The sequence below is a fragment of the Vulpes lagopus genome, chromosome 3 (assembly GCF_018345385.1).
Source record: "Vulpes lagopus strain Blue_001 chromosome 3, ASM1834538v1, whole genome shotgun sequence".
Classification (NCBI taxonomy): domain Eukaryota; kingdom Metazoa; phylum Chordata; class Mammalia; order Carnivora; family Canidae; genus Vulpes; species Vulpes lagopus.
In genome coordinates, this window is record NC_054826.1 from 86,302,652 (window position 1) to 86,325,732 (window position 23,081).

Here is a 23,081-nt window from a genome sequence, read left to right on the forward strand (position 1 = left end):
TTCTGTGGAATATTAAGGTACTATAGTATAGATTTATCAATAAAAACCCAGATTAGTGATGGTGGAGCTTAAGTAAGCCAGAGGAATGAAGCATTGACTTGCCTTCTAGACCATCTTTCTCAAATATTAGGGAAGTTGCATCATCCTTTGGCAAATCACCAATTTCTAAATCACAGATAAATTCTCTGCTGACTCCCTGAGGTCCTCTTATTCTCTACTGTTGATTAAAGAAAACAGCTTGTGTCTTAAATACCTGCCTGTGGTATGCCTGTGGCAACTGGTCATTCTATAATAAAAAGCTTAGGAGAATAACTTATATTCTCTCTCAGATGGGCCTTACACATAACTAAAATGACATCATACCTGCTAAAGTATTCAGATACCCAGTTCATATTCCAAAATATGCATTACCAAGTGTGGAAGAATCAATTGCAGCCCAAATGTCTTAAGGTCTAATGTTATATATCTCTGTCTACAGATAAAATCACCTCTGTCTGGCCTCTCCAGTGGCCTAACTTTGAATAGAATTTTATTCCTTGGCAATCCTGCAAGAATGAATTGGCTGTAAAACGTACCCTCTCCAACAGCTATATAATTCAATCTTTGAATGAGTTTGTTTAGTCTTGTTCATGGGAACAAAGCAATTTAAATTAGAAGGGCTTCCAGAATCTTACCAAAAATTTATATATATATATAAATTCAAAGATACAACTATGGATATGGAACATTCAAATAATGATTCCTTTTATCAGGTAAAAATAGTTATTTTGTTTCTACTACAGAAGCACTGTGGTATCCAAAATGCAGATTAAAGTGTTGAGTTGCTTGTTGTACTATTGAATCATAGAGGGGAAAGAGAAGACATTTTGATGGCCACTGTTCTCATACCTCTTGCTGCAGTTGGCTAATTGCATTGTCATATATCAAAATTATTGATCTCAAGTAATATCCTCATGTCTTAGCCCAGGTTCCTTAGAAAACAGATCAAAGAGATTCTGTGCCACCACTTTATTGGGGTTGCGGGCTGATGTAATCCCAGGGAAGTAAGAGTGAGGGGGAAAAAAGAACAGATTATCTAAGGAAGGAGGGAGAGCAAATACAAGTTAGGACATTCTTAAGCTGCCCACGGCTATTCAACAGTCATGTCAGACGGCCCTAGAAAGACCATATACATGCATCTAAAAAAAGTGCCTCCTGAGGAAGAAGGATGAACCCTGTTTCTGTTCCACTTCATATCTGTTATTGGTCATAAGGACTTAATTTCTTCCTACTCTCTGATGTTAAGCATATTTTCCATGCACCTCCTGGGGAAGCCAAAGCCAGCCAGCTGAGTGTTCAGGCACTGCAGTCCCTCTATATACATGGATTGGGGCCTCCTTAGTGGGTGGTAAGAATGGTAGGAGCCAGCTTTTATAACCATAGTAATGGCACAAGCCATTTCTAGGGCCTGCTCTATCTCAGAAGCAAGGCAAGTTGCCAAGTCTTGGAGAGAAGGGATATAGGGATGGGACGGAGTACTGGTCCTGGCACGAAGAAAAGTCCCAGAAAGTACAGTCCTCTATGTTTTGTATGGTAATGCCTGCATATTGAGTGTGTGGACCTAAATAGCAAACGGTATAGAACATATATTTAAACATATATTTAAACAACATTTTTGATGCACACAGTAGTTTGACAGCATGTGCTGTTATTTAAAAAAATAATCCCAGTTGAGGTTTATGCTTGACTGTGTTATATATACCAGATGGGATATAGCAGAATCACTCAAAGTATAGACATTTAAACAAACCACCTGCATTTGACAGCTCCACTACTTACCTGGGTGATTTTAAGCATCAATTTTCCTATCTATAAAATGAGGCTGATTATAGTATCTATTTCATGGTATTGTGGTGAGGATTAAATAAATAAATAATAATATTTAATAAATATTAAATCACATAACAAGCTCTTTAGGGATTTACTGTTATTATTTACCTTTTTGTTATTATTATTTTTAATCAACTTTACCTTCCTACTAAAATTAAGCCAGGGAAGGCTTTAGAAAAACTTTCACAAGATGGCTGGTGAACACAGAACTATACAGGACAGGAGACCTGGGATCTCACTCTGGCTGACCAGGTCACCTTGAATAGATCACATTTAAATTACTCAGCTTTTTCTTCTTTGAATTAAAAGCTTTGAACTAGATGTTCTCAGGGGTCATACTCATATTTAAAAGTGTCTAATTTGCTCTTCATGAGTAAGTTCTTTTCATTTTTCAGGACAATTTCATAATGTTTCTAAATGCATTAATATTGATAGAAGCATGCAAATTTTTGGTAATTTTTCTTCTAATCTTTTGTGTAGGAGTGAAAAAGAAAATAAACGTCATCTTTTTTTTTTTTTTTAGAATAGGAATGTCACAATAATGTTTTATAGACAATAGCCTAGCTTCTGTACATGTATATGTATCTCTGCCTTTTCCTAGGAAAATAGTTTGGTGTTTAAAGTATCACACAATTATATATGACCCAGTTAGATAAAGAAGGAAAAAGTGTTGAGGGATGAGAGGGGTTCAGGGACACAAAGAATGAGGTTAATCCAGAAACGGGTACCTTAAAACCTTGCTAATTAGCTAGAGTTTGTCAGCACTGCTAATTCCAAGCTTTCTAGGAGTGAGCATCAAATCACCTAGACTTCACAGTTTACTATATCAATAAAATAAACACAGTCTTCTTGTTGGGGAGAAACAAAAATTCTTGCGATCTCTGTGAAGGGGACAATATGTGATATGATTTACAGCAATTCAGTATAAGTAATAATTTGAGAATTTATACAATAAAGTCCAGATGTCCAAGTGACATCTGAAAATGGCTGAGCATAGGATAAGTACCAAGAGTCTGGAAGAATGAAAGGACAATGTATCCTTAAGACAGTCCCCAGAGGGCAGCCCTGGTGGCACAGCGGTTTAGCACCGCCTGCAGCCTGGGGTGTGATCCTGGAGACCCGGGATAGAGTCCCATGTTGGGCTCCCTGCATGGAGCCTGCTTCTCCCTCTGCCTGTGTCTCTGCCTCTCTCTTGCTCTCTCTGAATGAATAAATAAATAAATCTTTAAAAAAAAAAAAAAAAGACAGTCCCCAGAAAAATCCATCCCTTAGCTGAAGAGGAAATATTTGGCAGGGAATCCGAGACTGTATTGAGTACTTACAGAGTGCATGCAGCTTTTTCTCAAGGGTTGATCTAGGGTAGGATCAGTAGCCATTTGTGAAAATTTAGAATTATAAACACTAAAACAGCCAGAAGAAGTGAGAAAACTCAAAATCCAAATGATGACTTGTCATGATCTACTCTTTAATAAAATTTATTCTAACTTCTCTTTTTCCTCAAATTATTCCAACACTCTGGCACCTTCATGATCCAACCGTACCCTCATATTATCAGAGGTCATCAGTCACCCTACTGTGATTTTCCGTTTTGTATTCAAGGCAGTATTCAGTACTTTTAAGGTTTAAACAAACAAATAGGTAAATGAAGCCTGTTATGAACCAATTTTGTGCTGGGGACAAACCCCATTCCCTCTAATGATAACTCAGTGTAACTTTGCTAATCTGATACCTTCTGATTTTATAGTTGCTCATTTTCCCCTCTATTTTATAGTTTGCTTTGGGAACTTTTTGTGATGTAGTATAAATTTTGTCAACAGGATCCTGAGGTAGAGAATTATTTCAATGCAGCTAGGTTTTACTATTTTAGCATGTACCCCAATTAGTTCAAAATATCCTGAATCAAAGGGGAACAATATTTCAACAAGTGTGAAAGTATAAACGATGAAGTAAGCCTTAAGCACACGACACAACACATCTAAACTTCAGAGCCTTCAACACATTAACTGAGATACATTTTTCTGCTTTAGTGTTTTTGTCCTCTCTGATCATCTATTAGTGAAACTTTGGCATTTAAACAAAGTTTGCTTTGGATAAAAACATAATCTTTTTTTCTTTTCTTTTTTTTTTTTTTTACATTAAAGAGAGAACATTAGAACTATCCCCATCCTATTGAAAAATATAATTCTGGAAGATTTTTGTACTATTCAGAATTCAGCAACAAAGACAATGGGTGATAGAGGTACAGACAATAAAGTAAATGAGCTAAAAACCACAATTTGAGAATTATTATTTGCATGTGTAAAATTCTCGACCTCTTAGTCCCTGTACCGAAAACAAACCAGATGTTTCACATTTCACTAGTGTTGTAGTTCATCAGTTGGAAAGATAACATCTGTCATTTCAGGTTAATTTTATGTATTACATGATATCACATGATTTAGTTCTGTTATTCATTCATCACATATTCTTGAACACCTATTACGTGCAGGGAACTTTATTGGATCTATAGTATATGTATGCTTGTATTGTGGTTAAAACAAGCAAACAAAACCTCTGAGGCCCCTGTCGTAATGGAGACTTACTTATAGGAAACCCCATAGGCATTCATTTAATTTTTTAAAAGCTAAACTTAAAATTCATAAATTTGAGAGACCATCCCCTTTTAAACAAAGTTATAATCTTAAGTGGTCTCCCAGCATTGCTAGTCAATTTTTTATGAATGTGGCCAACCTACAATTTCAGAAACTAGAATGCCAAACAAAATTAGTTAAAATGGACAATGTGACTATTAGCGTATATTTCTGATTTCCCTTAGTCCGAATTGGCCAGTTTGTGTGTTATAAACCACATTATTAGCACCATTTCACTGCTATCCGCTTTTGTCCTCAGTTATCCAATCAAATGTCCTATATTTCCATCTTTTTATCCTTATAATGTTGAGATTCAACATCCCCTTCTAGGTTATGTCTACATTTAAGATGCTAATTAAGAGGAATATTTAAGATTGACTTATTGCAAAATTATGGGAAATATTTTTAAAAAAGAGTTCAGCTGCTGGAAATTTCTATTCAGTTAAAGAAAGCTAGCTTCCACATGCAGGTGAAGAGGAAAACATTATGAAAACTTTTTCAGCAGTTGCCGAAGGCTTGCAAATGCAAAGAAAAAAAGCCAAGCTCATGTGGCATCAGGCACAGACTTGAGCTGTGGTTGCATGTGCTTCCCCAAATGCCCACATAACTGAGGAGGGTCCATCAGAAACCATGTGTACGAGTTTTGCTGTCAAAAGCCTGTGCTGGTTTAAAATATCGTTCATCTCCATTGTAGGGATAAGCTATCTTCTCCACTGAAAAGCGAGGGGCAGTTGTAATTTTTTTTTATTTCAATATTTTTTCTCATATAAGACAAATTGCTGAAGAACAAATTGCTGAATTGATTTTTTTTCCTTCAGGCCTTTCTACTTTTCCCCCATTAGATGCTAAGAGTGAGGCACTCCAGAGGAAAAAAAAAAAAGGAATATTAGCAATTTTATTACCAAGTTCAGTTATACTAAGAGCAGTCATGATGTTGAATGCTTCCCATTCAATGCCTTCAGTTTGATCATGGGTCTGATTTACTACTGTCATCGACCTTGAGAAGACTCGTAACAATCTTATTAGGAAAACAGCTGATAGTTTCTGGTTACTCCTGGCAATCAGAACTTTTTGGTTATAAGGAAATTGCAACTGGGGAGTTCCTCCGCCTACCCCAACTTTCTTTTGTAACCTTAGAATGATTTAAAGACTGGACTTCAAGTAGAAGGTATAATGTTTATTTAAGACCCTTCGACAATTTAGGCAGAATTTGGGATGGGAAAAAGATGTTTTAAAAAGGTATTTTGAAGGTGCTATTTCCCCAAGTAAAATACTTTAAAAATATCTTATCTTCAATTTTCTTAGAAAAGCTAATATGCAGTAAATTTGAAATAAAAGAATTTTCTTTCTTTCCACCTAATCCATTATTTTATTGTCTGAAAACTTTCTGGTTTAGCTTTCAAAGGTTTTATTTTATTACGCTGTGATAAAATCCCTAACAGTGAGATTGAATTACATGCCCAGAAGCACTTCTCAAAGGACAGAGTAACTGGAAAGAAATAATACTAAATATCTTCTGAAGAGAAAACTTCCGACTCGGTCTGACAAAGAAAAAATTCAAGCGAGAGGTCAACCTGATTCCTCTTTGTGAAGTATGGGCTTTCTGCTTCTAGATCAGTGTAGCTCAGGGTTTTTCAGATGAATCTCATCATCTCCCCTGAAGTATTTATTATTATTGAAATTTAGATACTGCTGAGAAAAATGAGGGTGATTTTTGCCTACGCAGTTTATTTTTTAAATAAGACAATTTGATATCCTATCTCTTGATCCTCCCGACATTCATCCATCAGGTGTGTTAATGAAAAGGATGGTAGGATCTAGAATGTACTTGTGCAAGTTCTTCTGGCAGATCTTTGAGCTGGTCCACCTACTTTTGGAGCACAAACGGCAAAGGGTTTTGTGGGGTTTTTTTTCCCTCAAGAATATATGGCATGCTGCCACTTTTCATCTTCTTTGGGTTTCCTGATAACTACCTTCATATGTTCCATTTGGTCAACAGAAGAATCAGTCTTTCTAACGCTCTTGCCTCTATCATTGACGAAAATGATAGGGCAGTTCCTTAGCCAGTAAGTTCTTCTTGCTGTCTTACTGAAAGCATCTTCCACAAAAGGGACTGGTAACACATGGAAGAGGAAGTTCATGGTTCATATATAGCTCTGACAATGGGAAGAAAGTGAAAGATTGTTGGGTCTAAAAGGAGGGATCAAATGTTGCTGACCAATTTTAAACAACACGTGAAGAGCAGATGAAAGGGTCTTCTTTCAGTTTTTCTGAAACTGTGTTGTAATGACAATATGGTTTTGTGTGTCTGTGTGGTTTTGTTTTTGTTTTGTTCTTGACTTTGCAGGAAGAGGTTTAAACATGAAGGCAAACCTTTTAGATGTTAGCATGGCTACATATAAAGCAAAGCTGCCTTTTTTTTTTTCTTTTCTCTGCTTCCATTTAGACCTATCACATAATTTAAGAAAAAAATTAAACTATAACCACAGGAGCTCTAACTATAGTGTGAAAAAAAAAAAACCCTGATCAATTTTGTTTTCGCAGCACGATATTATCAAAGATTTAAGAAACAAATTTGCCAGCCTCGGCGAGAACTCTCTGGTAACAGCATAAATGTCTGTGTTGGTTGCTTTTGATTTGAAGGTTTCTTTTTTTTTCATTTGTTTGAGCCCATTTCTTTTCCCCCCTCCTTTTAGTTTACTTTCTTTTTCATATTCTGTAACTAGCAAGCCTTCATTTTTTAAACCTCTTCCATCTTCCTGTGTCTATTTTCCGTACTTTGGATGGAAAGTTTATGGCAGCAAAGCTGTCACTCTGGCTACTTCTGCTGCAGCTCTTCCTGCTCTTAGGTCATATATGTTTTGGCCGTTGTGTTTATGGACATGATACTAATTGACTGTTTCATGTCCCATTGACTAAGCTTCTCTACCACGCCATTTGATGGACTCGCTGTCCTAGGGCTCTATGCAACTTTCATTTTGCAACTTATACTGCTTGGTTTCGTCTCAATTCTCCAGCGAACTGGATAGCTCAAGTGAATGATCCTACCAGTCTTGAACTTGCTGTGCCTTTATATTTTATTTTTATTTTCTTCTTTATGTTTTCAGTGGTAGCTTAAGTGGAAAAGAACAAACCCCAGCCATTGCTCTAGCAGCGCCATGCAGTATCGTTTGTTACCACCAGAGAATACAAAATATAAAGGCACATTGCTTCTTTTATTCTTGCGGGGGTGACTGGGGAGATCTGTATCATAAGTCCTTAGTTGAAGCCTACCTTTTTTTGTTCATATCAGCTTTCAATTTTGCTTAAACTCCAACACGTCTCAGTTGATGTTTTCCTGTCATTTAGTGATACCTTGCAACTCGAGCCATTTGCTGAGCAGTATCAAGTTATGGCCATGGCATGGGAGATGACTGAAAACGTAACAAACTTATGCACAAATATATAATTCAGAAAGTGCACGTTTCAGTGATGAAGTATAGCACTTCAAAACTGTGATACAGGCTTTGGACGAATCAAACAATTAAAATTGAGAAAATCCATCCTGATAAGCCAGTACCAAAAGCATATCAAGAAAAATATAAAGGGGAAAAAAACCTCAAGAGTTGAATATTGTTAATATCCATTGAATAACATTGCTGGTGTTGAAATGGTCCATAATGTTGTCATAGAGCCCATACATGAAGAGATGACTAAAAAATATGGTGTATAGAAAGCTGCTATGCGTAATGACAGCCACAACATAAACGGTTGGGATTTATGTTCAGGAAAAAGAAATGGAAAAGCAAAAGCTTCTATACCAACAAGCCAGGCTTCATGACCGAGGGGCTGCGGAGATGGTGCTGCAGACCATCAGTGCCAGCAAAGGTGAGGCTCGCTGACTCTCCTCAGGCTTCTTGATTCTGCAGGAGCACCCTTACTGATATTCTACTGATTCAGTTAGTCCCTAGGTCTTTTGTTCATCATTAGGTCAGGTAACTTCACAAATGCAGGCTCTCATTAACCCAGTACAACACTGATTTTTTTTTCAGAGTCTTATTCAAAGATTTATGTCTGTTCACTACGTTTTGGAAATTATATTGTGATACAAGCCTAACAAACTGATCATATAAATCAGGGATGGGCAAACATTTTCTGTTGAGAGACCAGATTGTACATATTTTTGGCTGTGCTAGCCACGGATCTCTGCCACAACCTTTCAACTCTGCTGTAATAGCACGGAAGCAGCTAGAGACTGCATGTAAACAAACTGTGGCTGAGTTCCAATAAAACTTTATTTCCAAAACGTGTGACAAACTGGACCTGGCCCTTCAGTCCATAGTTTGCAAACCCCTGATATAAAAGTTTAGACGTTTTAAATGAGTCCTTCCTACAATTAAAATACTATTGTATTTTTCAGTGCCATGCAAATTATTTTCTTACATTAGTAATATCTTTGTGAAAACATTTTTACTATAATTTGTAATGGAATGGAGAAATAATGGTTATACATTCTGTTGTTAAGCACCCCTCTCCCAGATTTCTAAGATATTTCTATCTCTATTGTTATTTCTATTTCTTTTTTCCCCTAAATTCTATTTCTAAGATAAATAGAGGTGAATAATGTAAAAATAAAATATACTCAATGATAGACAACTGGCTAGATTTAAAATTTTGTCATTCCTGGGAAGCCTGGCTGGCTCAGCCAGAAAAGCATTACAATTCTTGATCTCAGGTTTATGAGTTTGAGCCTCACGTTGGGTGTAGAGAGTACTAAAAAAAGTAAATAAGTAAACTTAAAATTTTGTAATTTTTTTGAATGACTTAAAACTGTGACCAGTCATCTTAATAAAGCAATACTATAAGCATAGTAAGATAAGAGTGCTGAAATGAAAATGATTAAAGTGGTTCAAACATAATATTAAGGGGAGAGGGAGAGAAATTTTCCATAAAATTTTGGGTAGCTCTTATTCATTTTAAGTATTATTTTAATACACATGATTAGTTTTGAATCTTAATAGTTTTAGGTGTCAGTATTTAAAAATCAGGGTTTTTTTTAAGACTTTATTTATGCATGCAAGCAGGGGGGAAGAGCAGGAGAGGTAGAGAGAGAATATCAAGCAGACTCTACTATGAGCATGAAGCCCAATCTCATAACCCTCACATCTGAGCCAAAATCAAGAGTTGAATGCTTAACCAGCTGTGCCATCCGGGTGACCCTCTGTTTGTTTGTTTGTTTGTTTTTTAATGCCCTCATATAGTTTCAACTCCTGGATATATCACACAGAATTTAGTAAAAACATTGATGGCAAAATATACATTATTATTCTTTAGTATTTTTTGGTACATAAGTCAGTCCATCTTCCATCATTACACAGATTTTTAGGGGAGTGATAATTTTAAAAGCATATATTTTGAGATAGAAATGGTTAATGTAGTGGGTGAAGTGACATATGGAATTCTGTTTTTTATATTTTTCAGGTGATACTGGACCAATGGTAGCTGCGACTTTGAAACTTGGCATCGCTATCTTAAATGGCGGGAACTCTACAGTACAGCAGGTAACGTCTTTAAGCCACCCATATAATATACTCTTCTACCAGATGGACCATATCATCATCCTATTGAACTGTTTTAGTCAGCCTAGAGGAACTATTAGTTGTAAAATTTTTCATTTTCTGTGTTAAAAAAAAAAGGCCTTTTTTTATGGCCATCTTGTCCCAAGACTCAAACATCTAGGTAGCACCCTGCCATGTGCAGCACTAACTCTATTGAGAAGTCTGAAGTCTTATCAGATGATGTCATCATGTGCAATCTGCATTTCATGTGTATAAGTCAGCATAAAATGGTTTGTTTTAATAGTGGGAAAAAGTAAATATTCTTACCTTGGGAGCCTAGTTTGGCTACATGTTTTATAGTATTATATCTCTTATAAATTGATTCTCAAGATTTTGTTGTATTTTGGTGAGAAGCCTAACTCCTGGGTTAACACAATGCATGTTTAGAATTTTTTTAGTTGTAATTCTAGTCTCCTAAGACATGAGAAAATCTCTTCTCAACCAAGTTCTATAACTCTGTTTAGTTAGACATGATCTGGGCTGACTTTAACAATGTCAACCAGTTCTGACAAAGGATACCATCTCTATTATCCAACTGAAGGCCAAGGTCTGTGAGTTTGTTAGAATACAAGTGTTTGAGTGACTTAAAAAAAAAAAAAACTGTCAGAAACAGACTGTCATAGGTTCTATAGTACACACCCCTGGGGTCACTACTCACATAGCCAGCAGTGTGGCCCTGAGCGCAAAATACTTCTTACACTAAATGAGAAACAGCAAAACAAAACATAATTTAAGTAGCAGATTGTATTATTCTAAAACTATCATCTATCTCATATTTTTCTATATTGGCTTGTATATGAGAAAGAATAGTTTATGAACATGGAACCAATAACCATTGTTTATTGGGTAAGTTCTAACAAGGCAGGGAAACGACTAACCAATGGAAGAAAAGGAAGGCTGATTAAAACCTTCAAGTATCTGACTTCATGTTGCTCTGAACGCCAGAATCACAACAGTGGGACAAAGCCCTGAATATGTTCCTGGAAGACCTTTGATTCTAAGAAAAGTAGAGAAAATTTGAAGGTTGCCTTTGGGTTGGTGAAGTTTTAGACTAGGTTAAGTTAGCAACCCAGAATAGCTGAAAAATTCATCCTTACATTTTTCTCAAATTACATGCTGCTTTTTCTGCAAAGTAATTCTTACATTTTTGGACTGGAGGTGTACATAGGCCTAATCTAAGCCCAGTGCCTAACTTTTTAATACCTCTGACAGGTTAGTGAAGCATCTAGACTCCTCTCTGTGTCCTGTTTTTAAATTATATAGTGAAATTGCACAGGTTTATAAAAGAAACTACATGTAGTGAAATGTGGTTATTGAAATATTATAAACAGATTTTAGATAAAGTAATGTGTTCTTTTATGAACTCATTAAATAAAAGATCCAGTTATTGGTCTAATTATTGAGAAGAAATGAGTAGTCTAAATATTTTTAAATAGCTTCAACAATGCCTATGATGTGATATGAAGATCTCTGGAATTTCTATTGATGATGGTATCAGAGTTAACTGCTAATCCTGTCTGTGTTTGTTGCTTACATTAATAGTTGAAAGGAATTCTAGGTTTCCATTAGAACTTAGTGAAAATAATGATGTCCCTTTTTCCCCATCCAGTTTACAAATGTCCTTTTTTGGTTTCCATGGTAAATGACTACATGACTTAAAAAAAAAAAAAACTGAAGAAAACCTATCTATTCTCTATAATATTTAGCAAAAAATAACATCCCTTTATGTTTTACTTCAAAAGTCTTTAATTATGTAGCAGGTGGATTCAGAAATCCTTGGAGCTGAAGGGAGCCATGAGAGATCATGTAATAGATGTACTTTTTGTCTATAAGGTCTCTCCTTTTTTTCTGGAAACCTTAAGGTATTATTCTACCACCTTCTTTTAGCCCTGAGCCATTTCCTTGTATTTTAAAAGTGTAGTGATTAATACATGCTTCATGTTTTATTAGACCAGTAACTTCTCACACTCACCCCCAAAATGGCCAGGTGTTTGTGTGTATCTCTGTGTGTACATATTTGTGTGTATGTGTATATGCATATGTAGATATGTATGTATGTCATGTGTGTGCACACACATAGCCTTTACATATTTAGCACCTTATATTACCTTTCACTCACATTTCTGAAAATCTAATATTGACTGTTTAGCTCAGCCCTGTGTAGACAGCCCTGATGATAGGACTTATTTACCTCTATTCAAGATTGGCAAAAGAACAGTATCTTTATTATCTTAAAACCTTTGATGTACCTTCTATCATTTTATCATCTTGTATGTACTTCTTGTTTGAAACTTCCAACACATTTCATCCACATTCAAAGTAGAGATTCCATTGCACTATATAATAATAAGCTAAGAAATTGGAGTCATGCATGGCTTTAGCATTTTATACATCTGTATTTAATCAAAATTTTGACCACCGAACCTGGACATCATTCTGAAAACAGAGAAGAAAAATTTGATACTCAAATGATTCCTATCATTCCTTGAGTTTAAAGACCATGACAATGGAAACTAAATGTCTGTCTTATACCATTGGCATATGGTAGTCAACACCATTTAAGGAACTCACATTTGTGTGGAAATCTGTGACTAGCATCTGGGTGGACCTTTTTCCCAGTAACACTGAACTAAATATATGAATCTTCAAATACTTAAAGAGTGACAAGAAGAAAGTTAGGAGTATTATTTCCCCCTGGGTATTTATGTAAAACAACTCCCTTGCTCCAAGCTATGTTTATATATTACTTACATGGAAATGGTGTAGTGGTTTGGTCCATTGGTCCAAACCATCTTGCTTGGACATGCTTGTCACTGTGTCATGGTCATATTTGTATGCTCTGAGGTTTTTAAATCTTTATCCCAACATAGAAAGCATGCTTTTGTTGTTTCTTATTTAACAAAAAATGAGATTTGTATTCAGCGGCCATGTGATTTGTGTATTTACTATAGAAAATGCTTGACTACCTCAAGGAGAAAAAGGATGTGGGCTTCTTTCAGAGCCTTGCTGGCCTGATGCAGTCATGTAGGTAAGCACACACTTTCCTTGTTTTGGTTCTACTCAGTGGTTACATCTTTCAAAGTTTTTGTTTTATATTACTAACTAATTATACATAGAATATTTTTGAATGATTAAGTATGTAGTAAAGTGTGACAGTAGAGGATGTCTTATTTTCTATCTTGTTGTTAGCTGTTAGCAATGTCTTAATTATGTACTACTCAATGTTAATAATGTCTTATAATAGACTTTCCTGAGATTAAATAGAGACCTTGGGGGAATTAGTATGTATTCTGCATACTTGAAAATGAGCAGTGTATGAATTTTACAAGAGAAAAAGGAAAATTCTGATGAGTGTTATTTGGGAGCCTGTAGACCATTTCACATTTTCCCTAAATAAATGAGCTTTCACCAACTAATTTATGATAATCATTTTCTATTTTTTACAGTATTTAAAATCATTCAGACAGCATTTGACAAAGGATTCTGACAGATACTTAATGTAATAAGCTCTTCCAGCTGGAAAAACATGATTATTATAATTATATTTCAGTGTAATCTGCTAACTTTGTAACATACTCCCAAAGTTGAAGCCTATTAATGTCTTATGTTTGCCTTTCACACAGATCATTTCAGTGCAGACCTTAGGGCAAGACTGGACTGCTACTAGGAAATTATAGTTGGTAGATGTTGAATTGGGGCATATCTTCAGTGTATGTTAATATTTGGTGCACATTTCACAATATACAATTTGTAGACATTTGCTCTCCTGAAGGAAGAAGATTTTCTATTAGACCTCTAAGTTTTTTTCTCCCTGTTATCATAGTGTCCTCGACCTAAATGCATTTGAGCGACAAAACAAAGCTGAAGGACTTGGAATGGTGACCGAGGAAGGATCAGGTATTGATCACTTAAATTAAAAGGATCACCTGCACCACCACCTCCACCTTTCCTAAAATGAGTCAGTTTCCAATTACCTTTCTCAATACAGAGAGATACAAGGTTATTTTTAAATGGCCCAAAATGCTTATGTGATTCATTTTAAAAGTTCATAATTGCACACTCGCTCAGGTCACACATGAAACTCAACCTTCCCTATTTGGCCATGAACTCCTTTTTGTTCCAGACCTACCATAAGTGTCTTTTCCCCTAGTTGGGTAGTAGATCAAGATCTCTTATTAGAGAATTATCTATAAAATTATAAAGCACATAGATGAACCAAATTAGAGAATATTAGACTTCTTTTGGTGGCTTAATGGCAAACTGCCAAGCTCTTAAATTCTTCTGTCTCCTTAGGATAGTGATGCTTTGAGATCCTTCTATCAACCACTATTCCATCTGCCTCCTCCCTTTTAGCCCAGATATCTCATCCATCCATATGTCTTTGCAAGTCCAAATCTGATGAAAGAAATTAAGGAGTCATTTTTAATGTTTAAATAATTCTGATCACTTCATTTACATGTGCACAAATATAATAACACATAATCTTAGAGTTTTTCTCTCTGTAAATAGATGTGTATATCAACTAGAAAATTTAGCACACAGGACATTTAAAGCAGAAATAACTATTACCGCTTTTTCATTTCAGTACTTATTAAGAAAAAAAAATTCAGTATATTTTTGTCTTGATTTACTTTTATTTGTTTGTGTTTGAGTTTTTTCAATTAATTTAGTTTCAGTGAGGCCCTGTGTGTTTATCTCTTTTTGCTTGTTTGGTCTTGTTTGGAGTGGTCATCTTATCAATGCATTAGTTTTGGAACATCAGATCTTTGATAAAGCTAATCATGTGGCAAAAAATAAATTTTAACCTTCTGCCCTTTGTAATCTCCTTACCTTTCTGAAATATTTTAGAATTAATGAATCTCTCTAATTATTTCCATATATTTTTGTTCTCACAATAGGTAAAAGAATGGGCTGCATATTTATTACTGTTTTCTAAAAATTGTGAATTTTATATATACTAATCCTGCTGCTACAGTATAGCTCCTGTGTGCTTTTGTTTTCTGTTTGACATTTGAATGTATATGTTCAAGCATCAGCTATTAGTCATACAGTTATCTAATTATGTTAGCTACCTTTACGAAAAACTTGCCAGCAGCACTCTAAACTTATTTAAGTTTTCTGAAATTAATATCCAGCCAAATCTCTTCATTATTAAGGGTTATGTCATTGCAACCTGAGGGGCCCATATGGAGACCTCATAGTCCCTATAAATCTCAGTGCCCATTATCTGCCTGCTTCAGAGCGTCTCCAGGAAGCCCTGGGCATTTTCCTATAGCTGTAAAGTGTCTAAAAATGAATGAATTCTTTGTCCAAAGTCTGACTTTCCTGTCTTGGAATTAGAAATCAATTCCATTTTTTCCCTATAGTTATTACTTGATGTTCCAGAGGCGTGAACACCGTTCCATTAATCAGTCTCCATCATTGTTCATACCAGCTCCCACATAGGAATAGTGGCCACGCAGGGTTATTTTACTGAGTCTCCTACCCTTTGTCAGCCAGATACCCCGAATAACATTCATATGTCCCAAATCAAGAAATAACTTGGTGAAATGACCATTCTGATACGAGAATTAACCACACCTCTCAATAGGAGATTGATTTTATCTGTTTCTTCTTTTTCTACACACACAGATAATTGCCCAAACTGATTAACACTTTTTCTGTTTTACTTCCTTACAAACAGCAAGACAAAAACATCTCAACTTATTTTTTTTCCCCATTTCCTTTCCTTTCAACTGTAAATGTACCTTCCTCCCTTCCTCAGTCATCACACATGAGCGTGGTAATTATTACAAAAGATCTGCCTTTGAGTTCTTTGCTCCTTCTTTTGTTGCTAGCTTTGTGTACCATCTTGACAGTGACAGTTTTTTTTGTGCATTTTTTCCTTTTATAGACTGTCTAACAGATAAATTATTATTTAATTTCCATCATTATGCATCCTTTTATTTTAAGACTTATCTACCGAGCTTTCCTTTTTCTTTCTTTCCATGAGGATGTGCAGCGATTAACATATTAGACGTAAAGGAGCAAGAAGCATTTAAGTTACGTTTCTGGATTTGTTGTGTTCTGTTTCTTTCATTTTGAAAAACTTCTGGTGGACTGAGTGTTTGCAACTGTTGTGTAAATGAATGAATCATAGATGTGTGTAGTAGTCTCTCTGTGGCGTTTCTGTCTTGGGCATATTGTGGCTTTATGGCTGCACCAATGGGTGCAGGGATATGGGTGGTGATCTGGGGGCGGGGGTGGGGGTGTGGCTGGCTGAGTCTTCTCTTGGCCAGGGCCTTCTGCCAGTTCCCTTCCAAATATTGAGAAATCTGCATAGTTTTACTCTATCCCTTTGAAAACACCACACATTAAAAACCTTCTGAACATAAAAACTGTCTTTCATTCTTGAGGCTGAATTCCAAGAATTGTAGAAACAGATGCAAACTAATGTAATGACACAGATGATAGTTTCTAAAAGACCTTATATGCAATGGTGATAAACAAAGGAAGAGATTTTTGAAAAGTACCTACTACATCAAGGCTTTAGAGATCAAATCATGCTCTCTAGATATATGTAGTCTTGCCCTAATTGAGAGGCCTGTTAGAACCCACAATGGCAGTTCACTTGCTCTACTACTTCCCAAATTAAGAACACCTAAAGCAACTCCATCATTTGGCATATTCTGAAAATTTCTGTGACATGCCCGTTCTTGTGTTTAAGTGGCTATGGAAGTTAAGAAGTTTGTACCCTCATAGGAGAAGGATAATCAACCATTCCTCCTAGAATACATAGAGAAGGTTGAAGAATTTCAATGTTAGTGCTGTTGTAGCTTAAAAGCCTGAGGCCCAAGCAGTGTCAAGTCAGCATGACTTGAGAAAATAATCTGATGACCTAACTTTTCTCCCTCCTAACCAACTGTCTCTGTTAGGCTAAATCTTGTCCTGATGATGATAAAATGACTGTAAATTATATAGCCATGGAAAATGTTTAACTTAAATGTACCTTTTGATACTTACAACCCCCAGGAAAGTATTGTCCCCATTTTATATGTGAGGAGACTGAGGAATGGAAAGATTACATGGCTTGTCCATTTCACACAGTGAAATGGCAGGGTTAAGACTGAAATACAGGCTTTCTGCCTCCTGCTGTTACCAGCTTCACAAGAAAATCCCTTAACCCTATCTTTTAATATCTTCCAGGGCTTATTTTATATTTACCATATTTGCTTAGGTAGTATTTTTTTACTTCTTTACTAGTTACCCATTCTTTCCCTCAAAGACACCAATCTTATGCCAATTTTTGCACTTAATGTTGGAATTGTAAAGTCACTTTAGAATTTTGTATGGCCACACGTGATACTCCTAATCTTGTATTGAGATGGCAGGAGGAAATACATGACTTTTTAAGGTTTGTATACAAGGATTTCAGACTAATCATTTAACACTCCTTTTTCCACTGCTGTTACCATCACTTAAGTTTGCCAGTATTACTGTCCCTTCTTTCTAAATTTACCCCATTTCTGCAAAAGCCTGGACCTCTCACTTGTTTAACAAAACAAAACAAAACAGTTTTCTTTGGCAAGTGTGTTTAGTAGATTTGTGATGTGCTCAGTGTTGTCCTCTGTATATTTTTTAGTCGTATTTTCCTCTCACATACAATGAAGTTCAAAACCAAAAACCTATATAAATATTTAAAATCTCATTCCATCCTTGGATTTTTTTTTGTCAGAACCATTCAGCCTCATTATGAAGATCATTATGAACTTGAAAGTGCAGTTTTTCTTCTTTCAAGCTTCTTGGTATGGAGTAGAAGATATTTCATTTTATTTTTTGATCTTTTTGTAGTGATCCTAGACTTCATCAGCAAGATGAAATCTTGAGGCTGATCTCATTCCTCAGAAATTTAGATTTTTAAAAATTTTATATAAAACATGAAATCCCAGTTAACCTTTCTGAATTTCCATCTGTTCCTGATAATGTGTTGAATCAAGGTTCTTCCTCAGTGTGTTTATAGTGACCTCATCAAGTTTGTATGAAGAGGTAGCAAAAGAATTAACTGTTAATAAATGGAAAAGATAACACAATCTCTAAATATTGGCTATCCTAATTTTTTGTTAGTAGTTTATTTAGTATTTTAATTATTTATTGGCTATCTCCCACACCAGATTTGCAAAGTCTGACACAAGTGTAGTTCTGCTCTGTCTTTCCTGTGGGTCAATTTTACTTTCAAGGAAAGCCTGTGATATTCGTTCATGGCACTAAATAGATTTACCTAACATCCCCGCACAGTTTTTAAACAGTGACACACTGATCGAAATTTGAGTAGCTATTATGTGCTAGATGCTCTCCTAGACATTGGAGTTCTTATGGGCTCAGTATTGTATAGACAGACTCATAAACAAAAAACATCAAAACCCATGATCTGTGTGTATGAGTGAACTGAGTTGAAGTGCTTGGCTACCAGTCTGATGGGGTAAGGATCATAGTAGAAGTAAGAGATGGCCTGAAATAGTCATTTGCCTGGTGGATTAGGAAGGCAATGAAAGGCATTTCAGTGGAAGGGAATCACATATGTAAAGCATGTTAAGGTACAAAGCACCACAAAGAACACTACTGGCCTAGTATGGTTGAAGAGAAATGAACAGACTAGAAGGAAAAGATAGTTGTGGGATGCTGTCAAAGCCTTTTGTGCCATGCCAAGAAATTTGTGTTTTCTTTCTGAGGCCACCAAGAGCCATTACATAAGTAACACTTTGGTAGTATTATGTGTTGTGTGATGATCCACCTGGCATTAAGTTCCTAGCATACATTGTTCAAACCAGCAACATTAAAGTGCTCAGATTACTGATTCCTCAGTAATGTTAGTTTGCTGAATAGATCTTGAGTCCTCCAAAGATAGTGAGCAGCATGATTTCCTTCATGGAGGTTGGGGAGCTCTGAGGTTATTATAATGATAGACTGAGGGAATTTTTAAGAGAACATTTTTCATATCCATTGCTAAAGGAATCCATCTGTTAATTGGGAGAGTGTTATAATTAGATTGCCTACAAGTATTGTTGTAGGCAACAGTGTGTAAGATGGGAATTACAGCCTGAAGGCAGAGAGATCAGTTAGGATGTTGGTGGATGGAATGGATGAAGAACAGTAAAAATTCCAGTTGGAGTAATGGGTGCAGAAAGGCATTAAGAGGTTATGAGAGAAATAATCTGCAAATCACATTTGAAAGCAAAATGATGTCTTCCTCTAACATGTACTTTAATTCTGTTATCCAGGGAAATACCTAATTAATTTCACATAGTGGTCATTTTTATTGTCTTGGGATCTGAAATAGAGATGCATTTTATCACTGGTATCACTTTGAGTGCATAAATATGTAGATTATTTTTCATATTCACAACCCACTGAAAGTCTGTATTTTAGAAACCTAGGTCTTTTGAACCTATGACTTCATATGGTTAAAACTTCACCATTATCCCTGTTCTGCTTTGCATATTTTGAAGCAACTGTACTTGCTTAAACCACTTTTATTCTCTCAACAACCCTATAAAGTAAGGAGTTTGGGAAATTGTTCATTCCCATACCAAAATGATGAAACAAAGGGTCAGAAAGGTGAATTGACTTTCCCAAAGCCACATATCTGGAAGATGGTTTTCCATGGGTTCTAACATTGGTGAAAACAAGTAGGTGTTCACAATTTAACATAGTACATATAGTCCAAGATTGTTAGCCAAAGATCTTATGGATTACTGATGTGAGCTTTACAAAGTTTAGAAACTATAGCATACTGGATTTAGAAACACCACATGATATTGAAATGACCTGTTCATTGCCTGTCTTTTCCATTAGACTATGAACTTTGTCAGGTTCAGGCTTTAGTCTGTTAGTCTTTATATATCCAGGACCTCACAAGGTGCCTAGCATATAGAAGACACTTAATGAATGTTTATTGAAGTTTACTGGACTCAAACCCTTTATTAGTTACTACTTATAGGACCTTCATCAAATTAATTAATTTCTCATTTTTTTACTTAACCACAAGATGGAATTCATGTCACCTGATTCATAGGATTATTGCAAACCTGCAATGAAATAATGAGAAAAATCTATGTATCACAATTCCTAGCACACTGTAATCACTAACTCAACATTAATCATGAATCCATTTAAAAAAGTATATCCTTTTTGGTTGAGTGACAGTATAATTTAAGCAGCCAGTTAAACCATTTAAGCAGTGACATTAAAATCCAGTCTTCTATTTTATGCTACCCTTTTAGCTTTCCATTATTGGAAATACTGCCATGAAAAGACCTTAGAACAAAGAGGATCTTAGTCTTTTGGTCTATTTCTCCTAATTCAATTGTTTTTATATATCTACTAGGTAGTCTTTTCACTCATTACATTAATTTTATTAACAATTATTAATAATTTTTAGCAATTATTGGTATTTTAGATAATAAAACAAACAGTTAAACCCTTGTGTACTTTTCTATTAATTAGATAAACCAAGTGTGAGTAGAACAGTGGCTTTTAAAAGTGATTAGATTTTTAGGGGGTACCTGGGTGGTTCAGTTGGTTGATTATCCAACTCTTGGTTTTAGCTCAGGTCATGATCCTATGGGTCGTGAGATCAAGTCCCACATTGGGATCCACATTCAGCAGGCACTCGGTTTAAAGATTCTCTCCCTGCCCCTCCCCTCACTTATTCTCTCTCTTTCTCTCTTTCAAATAAATAAATCTTTTAAAAAATAAAATAAATAAGTGATTAGATTTTTAATATAGGAACTAATTTTACTGGTAGCTTGAACAAAGAAAGTCTACTATTATTATTTCCAAATGAAAATTTATGTTTTTGAGAATATTTTGATCCATTAAAATTAAGATGGCTTTTTAAAAATATAAACAAGTTTAATAAATATGTTCAGATAACCACATTCATCACCTAAACATGTTGTTCCCATCTTTATTTAGTATTATTGCACTGCTACTAATAATCATAACCTTTCTACAATTTCTAAAAATATTCACACAAATTATGAAGAGCTAGTGAGAGAGACAGTGCACATGTTCTCATTTCAAAGATGAGAACACTGGGGCACAAAGAACCATCTCCTCATCAGCGACAATACTGAAAAAACTCTCCCTTTAATACAGTATTAGAAAACATAAGCCCCTTATAAGTAATTAAAAACGAAACCAAAAGAATGCCCTTTATAGTACTCATACTTGACCATCACACAGCTATTACAAATAATATTTTAAGAATGTCAGAGCACTTTCAATTACATTTTACACCATTTCACTGTTATTAATCTTAGTTTCCATCTTACAATGGAATTCCTTTGCATACATCACAAAACAAACTGTTGATCCTGTACCTTCTGCAGACATAAAGCCATCATCCATCTCTGTTACTGTACTACTTACATGCAGCATGGGGAATGGCAGCATTTTAATCAGACAGTGATGTGTTTGTTAAGCAGTAGTACCCCAGTTTATTCCTCGTATCACCTGACGGTAAATGAAGGCTTGGCCCACACTCTCCCACTCTTCTCTCCCTACTGTTCTTCTGTGTGCAGCCTGTTCTTATGTGAGTAAAAGTACTTGTATGTGTTTTGGTATACATAAAGAAAATATTGTGCATGCCAACAAATGAAACCTTATGTTATAAATCAGTGTGCATTGTGCAGAGCATTTTTAGGACTATATATTTTTTCATTATTAACTTTTCTGAATACTTTCTATTAAAGGTTACTTATTCCACATTAAGTATATGAACAGTGAAAATACATGGTCTATTGATTCAATTTTCTTTAAAAAAAAGCATTTTAGATGGGCTCATAAGGGAAGAATCATAAATCTGTGTAGCCAACTCATAATATTTTGATTTAAATATCATTTTAAAGACTCTTATGATTCACATAGTTCATGGAAAGATACTAAGTGTTATCAGTGAAGAATTCAACCTAGCCTGTTCACTCTTTCTTTCTTATCCCCCGCCATGAACGTAGACACTGAGGTATGGGCTTATCAGCCATGTACTGAGATTCAAAGCAATGTGCATTTAAACTTACTACACAACTAATCTGTATACATGGTGATTTTAGTTTGGTCACCAAATATCATATCTTACAGGGAACCCAGTACAGTGATTTTATGTACTTTTTTTAATGTTTATGTTAGTTTTCAAAATGGTTTTGCTTCCTAACCCTCCCATTATATGAAGCCTCTCACTTTGAAAGTCACAGACTGCAGACTGGTAAGTCCATCAGCTCTCTGTCATTATAATCATTCATGATTTTAGTTAATGTAAACACATGGTCATTGCATAGTTTTCTTTCTTGGCCCGAAGTATTTCCGGCCTGAAAAGTTATTACCATTTTTTTAAATACATAAGTAACATTCATTCACTTGCCAAACGACATTTTTGTGTCATGTTGATTTCTAGACAACAAATTTAGATTCCAGAGCATACACTCATAATGTTGGAGATTTTTCCACTGACACTATGCTTTTCAAATCAACTTTCATTTGTGTGGTGCTGTTTTTTTTGTTTGTTTCTTTCTCTGTGTTTTTGTTTTCAGAGTGACTTGTTGATCAAGATACATTTTGATTGAAATGTAGGTACAATATCTGAACCCTTTTCTGAGGTGTCATGCTTGCCCCAGAAATAATAGGTTTTGTTTTGTTTTGTTTTGTTTTTTGTAATGATGCTGAGTAGCTTCTGTAGCTCTGAGGCAGCCACTTTTTTTTTTTTTTTTTGTAACCTTTTCTGGTTAGATTTACTCATACAGCATGAGCCATCAAAGTCTTTCTTTGGTTGATATTTAGAATTAGGCCTGTTTTACAGTTCTCTCTCCTCTGGAAGTAATGCTCCAACCAGTCATATCTCTCTATCGGATTTCTGAAGTCTCTACTTTTTTAAATCCATAAGCTAATGAGAGCATTAACTGAAACTAATTAAGAGACATTTTCCCAGTCCTTTATAATTTTCACAGGATTC

General features: G+C 35.4%; 1 protein-coding gene across 7 annotated transcripts in view; it reads left to right on the forward strand.

Moving 5' to 3' along the window:
• The window catches only part of RYR2 (ryanodine receptor 2), a 726,974-nt gene that overhangs the window by 648,255 nt on the left and 55,638 nt on the right, over positions 1 to 23,081 (forward strand). For all 7 annotated transcript variants that reach the window (XM_041747478.1, XM_041747480.1, XM_041747481.1 and 4 more), the window contains 4 exons: positions 8,267 to 8,366; positions 9,960 to 10,039; positions 13,048 to 13,124; positions 13,920 to 13,993. In XM_041747478.1, coding sequence (XP_041603412.1) covers positions 8,267 to 8,366; positions 9,960 to 10,039; positions 13,048 to 13,124; positions 13,920 to 13,993 — 331 coding nt within the window. The remainder of the gene's footprint in view (positions 1 to 8,266; positions 8,367 to 9,959; positions 10,040 to 13,047; positions 13,125 to 13,919; positions 13,994 to 23,081) is intronic.